General features: G+C 44.2%; 1 protein-coding gene across 1 annotated transcript; it reads right to left on the bottom strand.

The window, feature by feature from the left end:
* Nucleotides 1-587: 587 nt before the first annotated feature.
* Nucleotides 588-1,893, bottom strand: LOC136531107 (U-box domain-containing protein 70-like). The gene is made up of 2 exons (XM_066523825.1): nucleotides 1,645-1,893; nucleotides 588-1,217 (listed from the first exon to the last, which is right to left on the bottom strand). The coding sequence occupies exons 1-2, from the start codon at nucleotides 1,891-1,893 to the stop codon at nucleotides 588-590; spliced, it is 879 nt and encodes a 292-aa protein (XP_066379922.1).
* Between the last annotated feature and the right edge of the window lie 15,530 nt (nucleotides 1,894-17,423).

Consider the following 17,423-nt stretch of genomic DNA (forward strand, 5'->3'; position numbering starts at 1 on the left):
GTGTGTTGACATTGTCCTCAGTATTAGAGCAAAGGATGCTTATTTTTCGGCAGACAAGCTTCACCGAAAAATATGGAGGCATATGTTGACGCTCAAATTTGGCGTAAGATGTATTTCATGGAGTCATCGAGTAGCCAAATTTGACTTATAAATTGATACGTTTAAACCTAGTAGAACTTGTATGGTACTGCAAATTCTCATCCTCATATGTATTTGTATATACTGGAGGGTCCGCATAGATGTAATCAACGACGCCGAATTATTAGATTCGACCATATTCAATAATTTTTACACATACCTCTGTGGTATTGTATGCCTAGGGGTCACTTCTATTTATTAGTGATATTATTAGCTCCTCCTACATTCTGTACATTCTTATACACAACATCTTTGCATCCTTATTCCCCATGAGAAGGACTGCAGCAGCTATATTTCAACTATCCTTACAAGACTAGGCGCAGTTGTGTGGTAAATGGTGTATGCTGGTAGGACATAAATATGTATTCGACAATTCAGAATGAGAAGCAATTCCATTTCCGAGCTTTCTTAGCTGGTGCTGCCTTGCCCCTTAGGATGAGAAGTGATTTTCATTCGGCGTCGCATGTGATCACTGGCCGCTGCTTCCTCTCCAGGCTGCAGCATCTCAGCGCCAACTTGAGCAGTCGCTCGGACTCCACCTCCGGCCAGAGTCCGGCAGACACGTCCAGCAAGATGTGCAACTTCACCGCCCCTCGCACTTTCTCGGCGATGTTGAGGCCATCCAGCCCCGTGAGAAGTTGCAGGATCACCACACCGAACGCGTACACGTCCGACTCCGTGGTGAGCTCGCCTGTCGTGAAGAACACAGGGTCCATGTACCCCATAGTGCCCATCGGGTTCGTGCCCCGGATGATGGTCTCCTCCTCAAGCGGCTTCGCGTGCACCATCCGCGCCGTCCCGAAATCTCCCAGCCGGCTCGCGTCGCCGGCATCGAGGAGGAAATTGGTCAGCTTCATGTCGGCGTGGATAACGGCGTTGGGGCGGTGAGAGTGGAGATACGCCAGCGCAGACCGCAGCTCGACGAGGATCCTGACGCGGTCCTCCCACGGGAGCCCCTTGGAGAGCCTGTCTAGGAGCGTGCCATTGGGGAGGTACTCGTACACGAGGGTACAGGACTCCTGGCAGACTCCAATCAGCCTCACAATGTGTGGATGCTCCAGTTTGCTCAGCACCATTACCTGTGCGATGGAGATCCAAACAGCCTTCTGGGTTAGTAAGGTGTATTAACTCTTTATCGTGTGCGTTTTTCTGATGAAAAGAACCCTTTGCCTTTTGCAACAAGCTGTTTGTTACAGGTAAGATGATAACTACTAATTATTCTACATGCACGGGGTGCCAAAATGTGAAGAAATAGTGATACCAATTACCAAATGCAGAGTGCTACTACGTAAAGATCAGATTCAATAACACTATACGTGCATACGGTGCATTTTACTCTCCCTAGTGTATGCATACATTTTCTTTGTTCTAAATGTTGCAGTGCAATTGACCAGATGCCTTTGGATGGGTGTGAGCATTTTTCAGTACATTTAATTCAAATACTAGATAGAATGGTTGTATTTAGAGTATGTTACCTTTTTTTTTTTGAAGAAAAGAGTATCTTACCTCTTGCTGATACTCTGAGAAACCTTGTGTACCATGAGGCCTCAATGACTTGATAGCCACAGGCATGCCATCTAGGTCTCCTTTGTACACTGGCCCATATCCGCCTTCTCCAATGATATTTTCTGAGTGGAAGTTATTGGTCGCTTTCCTAATTTGTGAAATTGAGAACTGGACAATGTGCTCTGGAATTTGCAGCTCTGGATATCTTGGCTCAGCAAAACACTTCTCTGGTGAAGTGGCAGTTTGCATTGTTAACAAGCTGTATTATTCATGATTGTGCACCTCCCCTTGCAGCTCCTTCAGTTTCTTTTGGAGTTTGTCAATTTCCTCCTGTTCAAAGGCAACATGAAGTGCTGAGTATCCAAACTGATAAGCAGTAAGGAGTCGCACAACTATACGTAGATTGTTAAATCAATCTCAAAACTACAAATTTAGGAAGTTGCATAAAAAACACATATGTAACATGTCAAAGTATCACAAAAACTGCATATATAATCTACCATGTTTCACGAAATTACAAATTTTATGCCTCAATGGCTCACAAAACTACGCATTTCAGCCAGATGAGATGTGTGATTTTGTGATACATTGACCTACTGATTGTTTAGATTTGTCATACATTACATATAAAATTTTAAGTTTTTTGCGATACATTACACATCAAATCTGTTTTGTGATACAACTCCTTAAATTTTGTTTTTTAAGAACAAGAGGGCATACTACATTTGTAGGTATGCGACATATATACCTATTAATTAAATCTGTAGTTTCCCATTAACAATCTAACTTTAGTTTTGCCAAATTTCGTAACTCATGTTTTTTATGGTCAGTAACAAGTAGTGCTTTTTTTTTACTGAAATTGGAAAGGAGTCCCTTAATATGCTTTTATTAAAAAAGAATAAAATAAGATATTTACAAAAAAAGGAGGAAAAGAATGTACAAATGGAAATATTTAGAGACTTCGACCAAAAGGTTATGTCTATATTCAACAGCAACAATGAGATTCCAATAGTTCAATTTTATCATGGGGCATGCATTTTATTTTCTGTATGTGCCTATTTTCCCGAACCTGTCTGATTGATGTTTTCAAATTATTTGCATTATTATCCTTTTTGTTTTGAATGAATGATTATTGTCATAAGCTTAATAAACAAAAAATATTGCTAACTTTCTGTGTGTCCATAGCTAACTAAGGCCTATGGCTCTGTTTTAGGAGTACAACCTGAGCAAAAGTATGTGTCATGTAGCTTTTACCATAATCTTTGCAGGTTTTTCACCCTTAGAAAAGTTCTCCATCTGGCAAGTGCTGGATTTCTCAGTGGGTTTTTCAGTTGTTGTGTCATCTTCCTGCACATCATGGATGAAGTAAGGATTCAAATATATCGTACCTACACAATGCAGAGTTCAGAAAAAATAACAAGTGGAGTTTGTCTATTTCCTCCTGTCCAAAGGCAATTTTTTTTAATAATGGAACTTATTCGGGCATTTTACATCCTCTGGCTCATGCAGCCAATTGTTCAATAACTACAGAATACTAATATGGAGCTCATAGTACGTACTCTGCATTTCCGAGCTCGTTCATGTATAGATGCCAAAATATCTGAGCTGCTTCCATATCCAATATTTCCATTGTTCTCCATATGATCATTGCTGTGTATTTTACAATGATTGTGTAGATCGAGTCAATTCCAGATTTAATCCAGATGTTACTGAAACAATGTCATCCAGTGTCATTGACTTCGTAGAATATCTTGATTATACCTAGTGGAGATGTGTTTACCATTCAGGACCAGCCAAACTTGACAGCATCGTCTAAGCACCTCTTGTGTTGATATGTTCCTGCATATCTTAGTTTAATTTTTTAATACTACGATAGGAATATTTGTTTAGTTTTACCTGTGTACAAGCATTACATAAAGGAGTACATGTCAAGATGATATTGTGAATGAGTATATATATCTAGTTCTAACCTTGAACCGATGACAATTCTCTTAATTTTGAGCTTCTTTACCAGGTTCACAACACCAGCAACAATGTCACGGTATGTAAAATAATATGCAATAACCTGCAGGAACATATAGCTGTTTACAAAACATGTTTGGTGCCAAATTTTTACATTGTTATGCTTAGGTTTCAGGGAGCCTATGGTAATATTAATACTAGTTCAGTTTGTAAAGCCTGTAGTTGAGAACTTCCCACTTAGGCTCAAACTTGGGTTCTCTCAAATTACCTCCGTGTGCACCCTCTTTTTAAGACAAAGCCAAGGTTAACAATAATATGGCTTTGTCCACCTGACTGCTATATGAAGATGGGAAGACGTTCATTTGGAGAGGGATTCATGGCTACACAGACATCAGGAAAAGAGGTAATTAATACTACAGAACCAAAATGTTCTTAATATTACTAGTCCGCGCCCAATATAATGCTCGCTCTTATGAGTCATTTTGGCTCTTTCCAAACCAGAAACTAACTTGATCTTGCTTCTAAAAAAAAACTTGATCTTGCTTCTATAAATGGAGAGTGTTGCTTTCCAGCTTGGTTTGACTTGGCCTATATATTTTAACTTAGTTAATAATCAATCAATTCCATTATCTAAAAAGTTAATCATTCAATGGAGAAATAATTTGTGCTGCCTGTTTTGTTTATCAGTTACATTGAATGCAATTGGTTGCCAAAATCACTACATGACAATGAGCAAAGCTGGCACACCTTTGATTCACGTAACCAATGACTTAGATTACAGAAAGAAACAAGGAATGCCACTCTAGTTGGTAGCCTTCAAGTTGGGCTCGAGAAAAGCACGTTAACTAGAGGAAAAGTAAGCACTAGTGACAAAGTGACGAAGCAAAATTTTGTTCTCGTCACTAATTTCTATGTTATTTGTGAATAAACTATGTCAAAGAAAGCACATATATATGATGCATGTGACTTGACATGTTATTTCTTTTCCCATGTCTAAATTCCTGGTCTCCCTTCATTAATGAGAGCTTTACATCATTGTCTTTCCTAGGAAATCGACGACTAAAGCCAGGTTATTGTCTCACGCATGGCCATCCTAAGCAAGACAAGCTATAAAGAAAGGGTGCAAATGGAATGGAAAATTGTTAGCTGGGGGAAGGGCGGCAGAGTTAGGCCAAGCAAACACCGTTTGGAATGTGTTAGCCTTTTGTAATTATAGTATGCAGCCCTTGATTTGTGGCATGTATCACGCCTGCATGGTTGGCTCATAAACCACCCCGGCCCCTATATGTACTCATGTGTAATCATGTATAGTAATCAATTCCAATCAATCACATTTACATGGTATCAATCGCGGTTACGATCCGCTACTCTTCCGCAACCCTCGCCAGCCGCCGATCCGATCGCCGCACCCGCCGCTGACACCGTCGCTGGGCGCATCGCCGGTCCCATCGCCTGCGCCTCCACCTGATCGCCGGCCCCCGTCGTTGACCTTGTCACTGGGTGCCGCCGTTGGTCTGCTCGCCTGCCCCGCTGGTTTCCCAATGGCGGATGATGCTGACGCTGCTGCGGCGGCCGCCGCCAACGAAGCCGAAGATCACTGTCTCGCCACGGCCGCCGAAGAATGTCCCCTCACAACTGAGGCCGAAGCCCGCGCTGAAGAAGCACGCCGTGCTGAGGAGGACTGTCTCCACGCCGCCGTGCTAGACGTGTATGAGAGTGCCCACGAGGCCCTTTGGGCACAGGCCACTGTCGTCGTCAACGTCAAGGCCCTCATCCCCATCGTCCTCGATCATGCCACGAACACCTACAGCAAGTGGCGTGGCATGTTCCTCACCGTGCTTAGCAAATATGCCCTGACTCGCCATGTTCTCGATGATGACGCCTTCCCCTCGCGCCTGTGAAAGGATCAAGATGCCCAAGAGGGGAGGTGAATTGGGCTAATTCTAAATTTTTTTGCAATAATTAAATCCTATGGTTAGCCCAATTAACCCCTTGTGCCTAGATAGTGTTTCTAATTGTTCTACAGCACAAAAGACTTGCAACCTAAGTTCCAATCCTACTCTAGCATGGCAATTCTATGAATGTAAAGACAAGAATTGAATTGCACAAAGTAAATACTCAAAGTAAATAGAGAAGGAGGAACGCGGCGATGTTTTGCCAAGGTATCGGAGAGTCGCCACTCCCCACTAGTCCTCGTTGGAGCACCCGCGCAAGGGTGTAGCTCCCCCTTGATCTGCGCAAGGACGAAGTGCTCTCTACGGGTTGATTCTTCAACACTCCGTCGTGGTGAATCACCCACAACCGCTCACAACTTGACTTGGGTCATCCACAAGCTCTCCGGATGATCACCAAGCTCCTAATCACCACCAAGCCGTCTAGGTGATGGCGATCACCAAGAGTAACAAACACGAACTCTCACTTGACCACGACAAGCCTAATGAGAAGGTGGATGCACACTTTGCTACTCTTGATCTTCACTAATGAGGGCTCTCTTTGGGATTCTCAAATCTTAATCATCTCACTAGAACCTTGCTCTTCTTGGCACTCTCTAAGGTGTTTCTCAGCTGTTGGAATGAGCAAAAGTACCCCCACACACGAGCGGAGGTTGTATTTATAACACCGGCTGAAAAACGAACCGTTATGTGCCTCTGCGGGGTGACTGAACGCACCGGTCGGTATACCCCGAGCTCTAGTGGTTAAGAGTTGACCGGACGCTGGACCTCCAGAGTCCGGTCACTTGCTGGGCAGTGTCCGGTCAGTAGCCGGAACCTGATCAGTGTCCGGTCAGCTTTGACCAGATGCGTCCGATCAGGATTCTCCCTCTCTGGGACCTTACTGGAGTCGACCAGACGTTGGCCCTCAGTGTCCGGTGACATGACCTCGCAGGGTCCGGTCACTTCCAGACACTTTCACCTTGGTCAAATGAAATGACCGGACTCTGAGCCAGCGTCCGGTCACACCGGAGACAGCGTCCGGTTAGTATTTGACCCTCCATTCACTTCCAACTCTTGAACATATGTAAATGAAGTTTGCTCCATTGGATCAAAGGGTTGTTGTGGAGCTACCTAGTGCTAGTTTTAACAAGTGTGCACCACACCTAACTCACTAGTCTCACCTAGGTCAAGCTACCCATTCATACCCCCCTTAATAGTACGGCCAAAGAAAAAACAAAGTCCTAAACTACTCTAAGTGTCTCTCCAACTCCAATCGACACTTAGAACAAGTCCATCCTTAACCTTGTCATCCATCCTTTGGAAGCCAAAACAATTTCCATCGTAGGGGCATGACAACCTTGATTGCCCAATCGATCTCCATTACCGTGACCTAACTCAATTGTTTCTGCAAAACACACGTTAGTCACAGTAATCATGTATTGTCATTAATCACCAAAACCCAACTAGGGGCCTAGATGCTTTCAATCTCCCCCTTTTTGGTGATTGATGACAATACTACCTCGAGTATGTGAAAGAGATGAGGTTTTTAACATGCTTGGTTCATATAAGCTTTTGGCAATAAGAACAAAAGTGTTAGACAAGCTTATATGACCCAAGCCATCATGATGTACTCAAAAGATATGAAATAAATATGAGTACAAGTAATAAAGCTCATTTGCATCGGAGTAAAATGCGGAAGCAAAGGCAAATGAGCAAAACACAAGTGATATGACATATAAACAATTCAAAGTAGAGAGCACACATGTCATATATCACGATCACGTAGATATCACTATCACATAGATATAGTAGTAAACATGAATGCATAATGTATCACACACAAATGCATAATAGTGTATCTCACATATAAAAACCCCAAATATAATAGATAAGCTAATATAATAACTAAGCTCCCCCTAGATAAGTAGCACCCCCTAAGCCTAACATACTCGAACACTCTCCCCCTTTGGCATCAAACACCAAAACCTAAGGGTCGGTCAGCGGGGCTATAGTGGATGAGTCGGGCGCTGAGGTACGAGGAGCAAGGTGAAACTAGGTGCCATCATCGTCTGATCCTGAGCTCTAGGCTGTCTGACCCTCCGTAGCTGGTAGTGATGTTGAAGCATTTTGGGTCGGATCAGGAACTGGTGCTACTGTAGGCTATGCTGGTATAACTGAAGCAGCTGGCTCTGATGATGCCACTGAGGAGGGGAGCGTCTCTATCATCGCTGTGATACGTGCAGCCGTAGAAGGACCTAGAGCATGAAGGTATGGAGGAGTGGGCTACCCTGTCAACTCACTAAAGGAAGCACCAAGACTCCTGGAGACTGAAGTGTCTGGCTCAAGTAGCGACGACGTCTGTGCCGGTGTGAAGCCCGTCTAGAGTGGTGTGAACTATGGGGCTACCACTGGCGAAGCGAACCACTAGGAAACCTACTCTGTAGGTGAAGCATACTGTGCTGGTGGCTGTCCCTGACTCTGAAGCTCACTAGGCTGTAACGCTGGAGTCATCGAAGTGGTGGCAAGCTGACCAAGCTAGGGCGAAGCCTGTGGCAGTGGGGCCCCAATTGCTGTCACTACATGCTGCATGAATCTGAGAAGCTGCTGTATGAGGATCTGCTGCTGATGCATAGCCTGCTGCTACTACTGTAGAGCCTATGTCTATTGCTGAATAACTAGCTGCTGGCATTGGAACTCGTCCTATCGAGTCTGGAACTGAGCAAGTGTAGCAGTTGTCTCTTGAGCCTATCTGGCCTGGTCCTGCCTCATCCGCTCAAGTATAGCAAGAAGAGTGGTGCCAGTCTGCGGGGCAGGTGGCGCTAAACTAGAGCTACCGGCCTCAGCATCATGTCGTCATGGAGGCATATGTGGAATGGGCTGGTAGTCATCATCAGAACTGTCACTGGGCTCGCTAGTGACCAACCCCTCCTACTGAGCAAGCTGCTCCTCCTCTATGGCTACAATACCCCTGATAATATTTTCCTGCTAGGCTACAGTCTCTGGCACCTCTAGACGACGGCGCGAATGACTAGGTGCCTATGGTGTACTATGGTGAATTATCTGAGTTAGGTTATATGCAGGGAACTTTGTCGTGGCACCACTGTACTCAGCAATCATCTCAGGTGACCTAACTATAACTGCTCCGTGGATAAGGAATGTGATCCAGTGAGCATAGGGTAGCTGCCTATGACCTCTGAAGCCCTTAGCTATAGTGTCCTCCATCTCTGATAGAAGAAGATCCCAAATATCAAAAATTGTCTGCTGCATCAGAGAGTTGAGAAGCCATAGCTGAATCCGAGTTAATCCCTCTCTATATCCCATCCTCGGAAGTAAAGTCCTCATAATAGCCTCAATCATGCAAGCGGTGGGCGTGAGATCACTGGGGTTCCTCCATGACCCCTCGCCAAAGGGCTCTATGAAACAGTGATGAACCAAGTCCGTAGGAGGTACAATACCACCATGAGGGCATCTAGGGGTGCGGTCTATCCATAGCACACCTCATGGAGCCTGACTGGATGCTCTGAAGCCTAAGAATCTCCCTGACCTTAGTGCTAGTCAGCCGATAGTCTCTGCCACCGAATGCAAAGTGTATGAACCTATGCTAGGGGTCAATCTAGAGAGATGCATAGAACTGACGAACCCAAGATGGAACATATAATCCGGTCCATCCAATCAAATCTGTCAGCCCCAGCAGATATGCAAGGTAGGGGTGAATGTGCTCTCTAGCTGCTGCAACAATAGACTCCTATGTTGCACACTCTCTGTGGTCTAAAGACTGCTCTACTGTTCAGATAGGCATTATAGAAGTCCTCCTGCAGGGGTGTATAGAATCCCTCTAATGCTCTCTCATCCCTCCTGGGTGGAAACCACACCTCAAAGTCCACGAACCTCAACTGCTGCACCTGCTTGGCCGTAATGGCCCTCAGGTCAAGATGGGTCACTGGAGGTAGACCCTATGGTTGAGGCGGTGGATGAGAACCCCTGCGCTGAGTGTCTGGGCTTGATGTAATTGGGACACGAGTATGACTAGAGCGATGTAACTGTGGCTGAGATGCCAGCTCTGTCTCCTCGGCCTGCTGGACCTGCTCGCCCTCCTCAGACTATGATAGCTATGGCTCCTTAGTCTGCTAAGCCAGCTAAGGCTCCTTAGTCTGCTGTGCGGGCTAAGGCTGCTACTGTGGCTCCCCCTAAGGCTGAACCTCATCAATGGCAACACGTCGTCCGCCAATCATGAGAGTCCTAGCTAGACCACCATGAAGGCACTTAACTCGCTGAAGTGAAGCCATCGCTTCTGGTGAAAGCTGATGAGCAATCCGGACTCCACTGTGAGTGCCTTCTCTCTCAGCACGCTCTGTGGCCTCAGCAACTATGGCAGCTCTCGCTGTGTCTGCATCTAGATACTTGCGCTTCCTTACTGCCAACTTCTTGGTTGCCTTACCTTTTGGTTCTGCAGGCTGGCGAGGCGGGGGCCTCGGATCCTCATCACCGGGACCACCTCTGACATTCTTTGTTCTCGCTATCTGAAGGATCAAAGATGAATCAATTGCCCTTGACAAAGAAATAACTGCATCTAACAAAAATCAACTGTCGCTGACACTTTCGAGGCTTGGCCTCGTTCCGTACACACAAGCTTGGCCCCGAGTTAACTGAAAACTGTCACTAACACTCAACGGAACCGGCTCACTGCACGATGGAATAGAAAGGATGTACAAATAAATATAGTATACGTAATAGATGCGAAACCCTAGGAAGCAAGTAATTTAGATATGAGATTGAAATGGAGGCTTGCTACTTGACGATCTGGCGAAACGATGAGATGAGGAAAGGATCAGGGAACCACTGGGTCGGTAATGAAGCTAGGGTTAGCGAAGCGCAAGAGGCTCTCTGGCGAGGAAGCAATGTAGGCGCTAGGGTTTGGCAGCAGCACTGGAGATCCAACGGAGGTGCTACTGCTGTGGATCTAGGCGATAGCTAGGGTAGTGGAGGTGCAAGGGCAAGGGCAGCGGCGGCGCACGGGCACAGGGAGGTGCTAGGGCGGCGCTAGCACGGGCGTAGAGAGGTGCGACAGCAGTGGGACCAGCGAGCGGTTGTGGGCGACGGCGCTGGACAGCGGCGGTGGGCGATGGCGCTGGACAGCGGCAGCGCACATGCGCGTAGGCAGGAGCAGTGGCGGCATGAGGAGCTGCGGTGGTGCACGGGCAGGAGCAGCGGCAGCGTGGCGCTCGGGCGACGAAGAGGCCGGGGCGTGCGGCGGCGTGGAGCTCGGTGGCTGGGGCGGTGAAGTCGGCGCAGCGTGGAGGCGGAATAGGGCTTAGCTTCACGCGTGCGGTGAATTAGATTAAATAGGGTTCCCCGATGAGATAGAATAGGAAAGGAGAAAAGAGTCCTAAAAACATACGTTCCCCATTGACCGAACGCTCCGGTGGCAGCAACCGAACGCTGCCACCCAACGTCTGGTCGATTCCAGATAGGTCCAATTGCTCTGGAATCGTGACCGGATGCGTCCGGTGGACACCGACCGGACGCAGCCAGAGTCCGGTCAATACAGCCATCATCTTGTTCCACATGACCGGACACTGAAACCCTTCTAACCTGACGCTGAAAGCCAGAGTCCGGTCACTCCTTCGCAGCAGGTTCACCTCCTATGAACTGACTGGACGCTGGACTCCAGAGTCCGGTGCAGCATTCGGTCACTCTTTCTTCAGCAAATCTTCAAAGCCCTTCGTGCTGCCTGTTCCCAATCAAGTCCCAACTCCAATAGGATTCAAATAAACACCAATTGGGACTAATGTGAGTGACCTCTCTCAAACCCTCAAGTTTTTCAAAATATTTTGCCTTAGGCTATAATTCTTTTTAAGAAAATAGGCAATAAGAGGGCAATTTGAAGACAAACGACAAAATAACACTCATGCATATGCAATGCAATACTTGTAAGTAAATCTAGTTGCTTGTCAAGTTTGATCCAAGGTTAAGCTTCTTCACACGCTTTTTGGCGGTTATCTTAACCATGTTAGACAAGCCCTATATGCATTACAAAGCATTAAACATGTTGTATATTACAATGCAATGCAAAGGACAACTCAAGCTCAATTTTTAGTAAAGTTGCTAAAATCAAGAACATTGAGCTCATTTCGCAATCTACAAAATGTTGCCTCATCTAGCGGTTTAGTGAAGATATCCGCCAATTGATCCTCGGTTCTTACACCTTCTAGTGATATATCATTTTTAGCAACATGATCTCTAAGAAAGTGATGGCGAATATCTATGTGCTTGGTGCGAGAGTGTTGAACCAGATTATTTGCAAGTTTTACCACACTTTCATTGTTGCACAAAAGAGGTACTTTATCTAGAACTACACCATAGTCTAGCAAAGTTTGTTTCATGTAAAGTATTTGTGCACAACAAGCACCCGCGATAATGTATTCCGCTTCGGCGGTGGACAAAGCCACACTATTTTGTTTCTTGGAGGACTAAGACACAAGTGATCTACCAAGCAAATAGCACCCTCCGGATGTGCTTTTTCTATCAACTTTGCAACCGGCATAATCCGAATCGGAATAGCCAACTAATTCAAATATAGCTCCTTTGGGATACCAAAGGCCAATGCTTGGTGTGTGCTTAAGATACCTAAGGATTCTTTTTATGGCAATTAAATGGGTTTCCTTAGGATTAGCTTGAAATCTAGCACACATACACACACTAAACATGATGTCGGGCCTAGATGCGGTCAAATATAACAAGCTACCAATCATAGAGCGGTAGAGAGTTTGATCAACCAGGTTACCTCCCTCATCTAGGTCAAGATGTCCATTAGTTGTCATTGGTGTCTTGATTGGCTTACATTCATCCATCTTGAATCTCTTGAGAAGATCATTAGTATATTTCTCTTGAGAGATGAAAATCCCTTCTCTCATTTGCTTGACTTGAAAACCAAGAAAGAATGTAAGCTCTCCGATCATTGACATCTCGAACTCCTTCGACATCAATTCATCAAACTCTTTGCATGAATCTTCATTTGATGATCCAAAGATGATATCATCAATATACACTTGACAAATGAAGATATGCCCATCAAGCTTCTTGGTGAATAGTGTGGTGTCGACCTTCCCAATGGTGAAGCCCTTCTCAATAAGGAAGTCCCGAAGGCGCTCATACCAAGCTCTTGGGGCTTGCTTAAGCCCATATAATGCCTTGGACAACCTATAAACATGATTAGGATATCTAGGGTCTTCAAACCCGAGAGGTTGATCAACATAGACTAGTTCATTAATAAAGCCATTTAAAAATGCACTTTTCACATCCATTTGATAAAGTTTTATTTCATGATGTAATGCATATGCAAGGAGGATACGGATGGCTTCTAATCTTGCAACCGGGGCAAAGGTCTCTCCAAAATCCAAACCTTCAACTTGAGAGAACCCCTTTGCAACTAGTCTTGCCTTGTTCCTCACAACAACACCTTGATCATCATGCTTGTTTCAGAACACCCACTTTGTTCTAATGACTCTTGCACCTTTTGGCCGCTCTTCAAGAGTCCAAACTTCATTGCGGGTGAAGTTGTTCAACTCTTCATGCATGGCATTTGTCTAATCTGGATGTTGAAGTGCTTCTTCTACCTTAGTAGGCTCGAAGCAAGAGACAAAAGAGTGATGAGCAATAAATGAAGCAAGTTTTTGAGATCGAGTCATTACACCCTTTGATGGACTCCCTATGATGAAATCTTGTGGATGATCTTGAAGTAAAGGTGTATTTATTCTATGGACCACTTGAGGGGGAGATTGTGGAGCATCAACATCTTGTGCTTGTACCACCATTTGTTCATGGGAGACATGAGTGTCTTTATTTTCTACTCTCCCATCCTTTTTACCATCTTGTGGCACACTTGATGAAGGTGGATCAATCACTTGTACATCATCTTCATCATCTTTAGGCTTGACGTCTCCAACCGGAATGTTCTTCATAGCCTCCCTCAATGGTTCATCACCTACATCATCAAGATTCTCATGTGCTCCTTGGGAGCCATTAGATTCATCAAATTCTACATCTTATGTTTCTTCAACCAAGCCGGTGGCATGATTAAATACTCTATATGCTTTGGACTTTGATGAGTAACCAACAAGAAAACCAATATCACAACGTCTTTGAAACTTCCTTAGGTGTTGCCACTTCTTGTAGATGTAGCATTTGCAACCAAACACCCTAAAGAAGGAGACGTCCGACTTCTTCCCATTGAGCAACTCATAAGGTGTCTTGCCAAAGAACTTTTGAAGGAATAGGCAGTTGGATGCATAGCATGCGGTGTTGATTGCTTCCACCCATAGAGCTTCAGGGGTGTTGTACTCATCAAGCATTGTTCTTGCAAGAGCAATCAATGTCCGGTTCTTCCTCTCAACTACACCATTTTGTTGAGGAGTATATGTTGCGGAGACTTCATGTTTGATTCCAACTTCATCACAATAAGCTTCTATGTTTGTGTTGTCAAATTCTTTCCCATTGTCACTTCTTATCTTCTTGAGCTTCACTTCAAATTTATTTTGTGCTCTCTTGGCAAACTTCTTGAAACAAGATGCAACTTCGGATTTGTCATGAAGGAAGAATACCCATGTATACCTTGAATAATCATCAACAATCACAAGACAATAAAGATTTCCTACCAAACTCTTGTATGTTGTTGGTCCAAATAAATCCATGTGAAGGAGTTCTAGCACTCTTGCGGTTGACATGAAAGCTTTTGTTGGATGGGTATTTGCAACTTGCTTGCTGGCTTGACATGCACTACAAAGCTTGTCCTTCTCAAACTTCACATCCTTCAACCCTCTCACCAAATCATTCTTCATAAGCTTCTTGAGTGAGCTCATCCCAACATGAGAAAGTCTTCTATGCCATAGCCACCCAAGTATTGTTTTGGTGAATAGGCATGTCTTCAAGTTTGCATCTTTGAAGGTGAAGTCCACTAGATATAGGTTGTTGTAACTAAATCCTTTGAATATCACATGATCATCATCCTTCTTGGATACAACAACCTCCTTCTCGGTAAACAAGCATTGGAAGCCAAGATCACACAATTGTCCAACAGATAGCAAGTTAAAACTCAATGAAGCAACATATAGCACATTGGAGATGGAATGATCATTTGATATTGCTACTTTGCCCAATCCTTTGACCTTGCCCTTTGAGTTATCTCCAAATGTGATTCTCTCTTGCCCATCTACTTCTTCATCTAGTGAGGTGGACATACGAGGATCACCAGTCATATGTTGTGTGCAATCACTATCAATAACTCAATGACTTCCACTGGTCTTGTAGTTCACCTACACACAAGAGATCAAGCTTTAGGAACCCAAACTTGTTGAGGGCCCTTCACCTTCTCAACAAGTGACTTTGCAACCCAAATTTTCTTAGGCCTATTCATATTGGGAGGACCTAAGAACATCACTTTCATCTTTCCACTAGAATCCTTTCTAAGCATGTAGTGAGCATTGAAGGCAAAAGGTCTAGTATGCTTGGGCAAGGGTTGTGGTGGTGGATTTGTCACTCATGAGCAAAGTGGCCTTCTTGTCCACACTCAAAACATCTCTTTGGCTTTGGCTTGGACTTATGCTGTTGTTGAGCTTGAGCCTTCTTCTCTTGATTTGCCAAGTACCCAATGCCACTTCTATCCATGTTCATGATGATGTTCATTAGTAGCTCACTTTGAAGATGCTTGCCTCTAGTGAACTTGCTCAATCCAATCTTAAGATGCTCTTAGCTTCTTGTTTTCTTCCTTGAGAGCATCATTGTTCTTCTCTTCCTTGAGCTTCTTGTTCTCATCCTTGAGCTTCTCATTTTCAAGAATCAAACCATCATCATGAACAATAGTTTCTAGCACAATAGACTTGGTGGTTCTGAGTTCTTCAAGATCTTTCTTGAGCTTTTCATTGTCACTCTTGAGCTTGACAAACTCATCATAATCATCGGCTTCAACCACTTGCTTGCCCTTGCTACTAGAACTTTGCTCAATGCTCTCAATAATCAAGTCATCACATGATGTAGCTATATCAATCTTAACAACATCGTTAGTAGCATCATGTGGCTCATTGGATAAGAATTCTTGAGCAATAACAAGAGTATCATGATTAACCTTAAGAGTGGTATATTCTTCTCTTAGCTTGTTGTGGCTAGTGATGAGCTCATTATGTGTCCTCTCAAGTTTATCATGTTTATCTTTAAGCTCTTTCTTAGAAGATTTGGGCTCCTTGAGTTTGGATGTTATAGCATCATTTGCTTCTCTAAGCTCAACACTAGCCTTTTTGGCTATATCACATTTAGCTAAAAGTGCATCATTTTTAGCCTCTAGCTTCTTATTTTTAGCTCTAGTTTTTATAATGATCTTAGTGTATTGTTTTAGCAATCTAGCAAGATCATCATAAGTAGGTGATTCATATTCATCATCATCACTATCGCTATCATCATCACTAGCATGCTCATCATCACTACTATCATCATTGTTTGATACCTTCCGATCACCCTTGGCCATAAGGCATAGGTGTGTAGAGGATGATGGCGGTGGTGTTGATGAAGATGATGAAGAGTTGATAACAATTGCGGCCACCTTCTCATTGTCACTATCATCATCGGATGAGGTACTAGATGAATCAATGTACGTGAGCCAATCACCGACAATGTATGCCTTTCCACTCTTCTTCTTCTTGTGGAAATCCTTCTTTTTGCCATCTCTCTTCTTGTGTGGCTTGTTCTTCTTCTTCTCTTCTTCTTCTTCATTACTTGAGTCATCTTTCTTGCCCTTGTATTTGTTTTTGAACTTGTCTTTCTTGGGCTTAGTGCATTGGTGTACTAGATGACCAAGTTCTCCACAATTGAAGCAATCTATCTTAGAGATTGGCTTCCTTATAGAGCTAGTGAAGAACTTCTTCTTCTTGCCATCAAACTTTATGCCACTCTTGTTGAGCTTCTTTAGCATCTTGGTGGTCTTCTTCACCATGAGAGCAAGACTTTCATCATCAACTTCATCATCACTTGAGCTCTCATACTCAAGTCTTGCTTTACCCTTCTCATGACTAGCTTTGAATGCTAAGTCCTTATCTTTCTTCTTGGTAGAGGATGAGCCATCTTGTGGCGTGATGTGCATGTACATCTCATGAGCATTGATCTTTCCCAAGATTTGTGTCGGTGTAGCGGTGGAAAGATCACCTTAATGTAGCACGATCATAATATGCCCATATTTGTCGATGGGGAGAACACTCAAGATCTTTCTTACAACATCGGATGGTTGCATTTGAGTGAGTCCAAGCCCATTGACTTCCACTACAAGAACATTCAAACGTGAATACATTTCATTAGCACATTCCTTAGGAAGCATTTCAAAAGAGTTGAGCTTTTTCATGACAAGATGATAGCATTCCTCATGCTCACTCTTAGTTCCCTCATGGAGCGCACAAATGTCTGATCATAGTGCATGGGTGTCTTTGTGGTTCCTCACCCGATTGAACACATCTTTGCAAAGGCCTCTAAAGATGGTGTTTCGAGCCTTTGCATTCCACTTCTCGTAATTCACCTCATCGCCTTGTAGGTGAGTAGCATCCTGAGGTTTTGGGAAGCCTTGTGAGGTGGCTCTAAGTATGCCAACATCTAGAGCTTCTAGATACGCCTCCATGTGAATTTTCCAATAAGGAAAGTCATCTCCCTCAAAGATAGGAGGAGGTCCATCCTCGTGAGACATCTTACTCTAGGCGGTTAAGACTAAATACGTGAGCATGAGGCTCTGATACCAATTGAAAGGATCAAGATGCCCAAGAGAGGGGGGGTGAATTGGGCTAATTCTAAATTTCTTTGCAATAATTAAATTCTATGGTTAGCCCAATTAACCCCTTGTGCCTAGATAGT

Source organism: Miscanthus floridulus, unplaced genomic scaffold (genome assembly GCF_019320115.1).
Source record: "Miscanthus floridulus cultivar M001 unplaced genomic scaffold, ASM1932011v1 fs_278_1_2, whole genome shotgun sequence".
NCBI classification, from domain to species: domain Eukaryota; kingdom Viridiplantae; phylum Streptophyta; class Magnoliopsida; order Poales; family Poaceae; genus Miscanthus; species Miscanthus floridulus.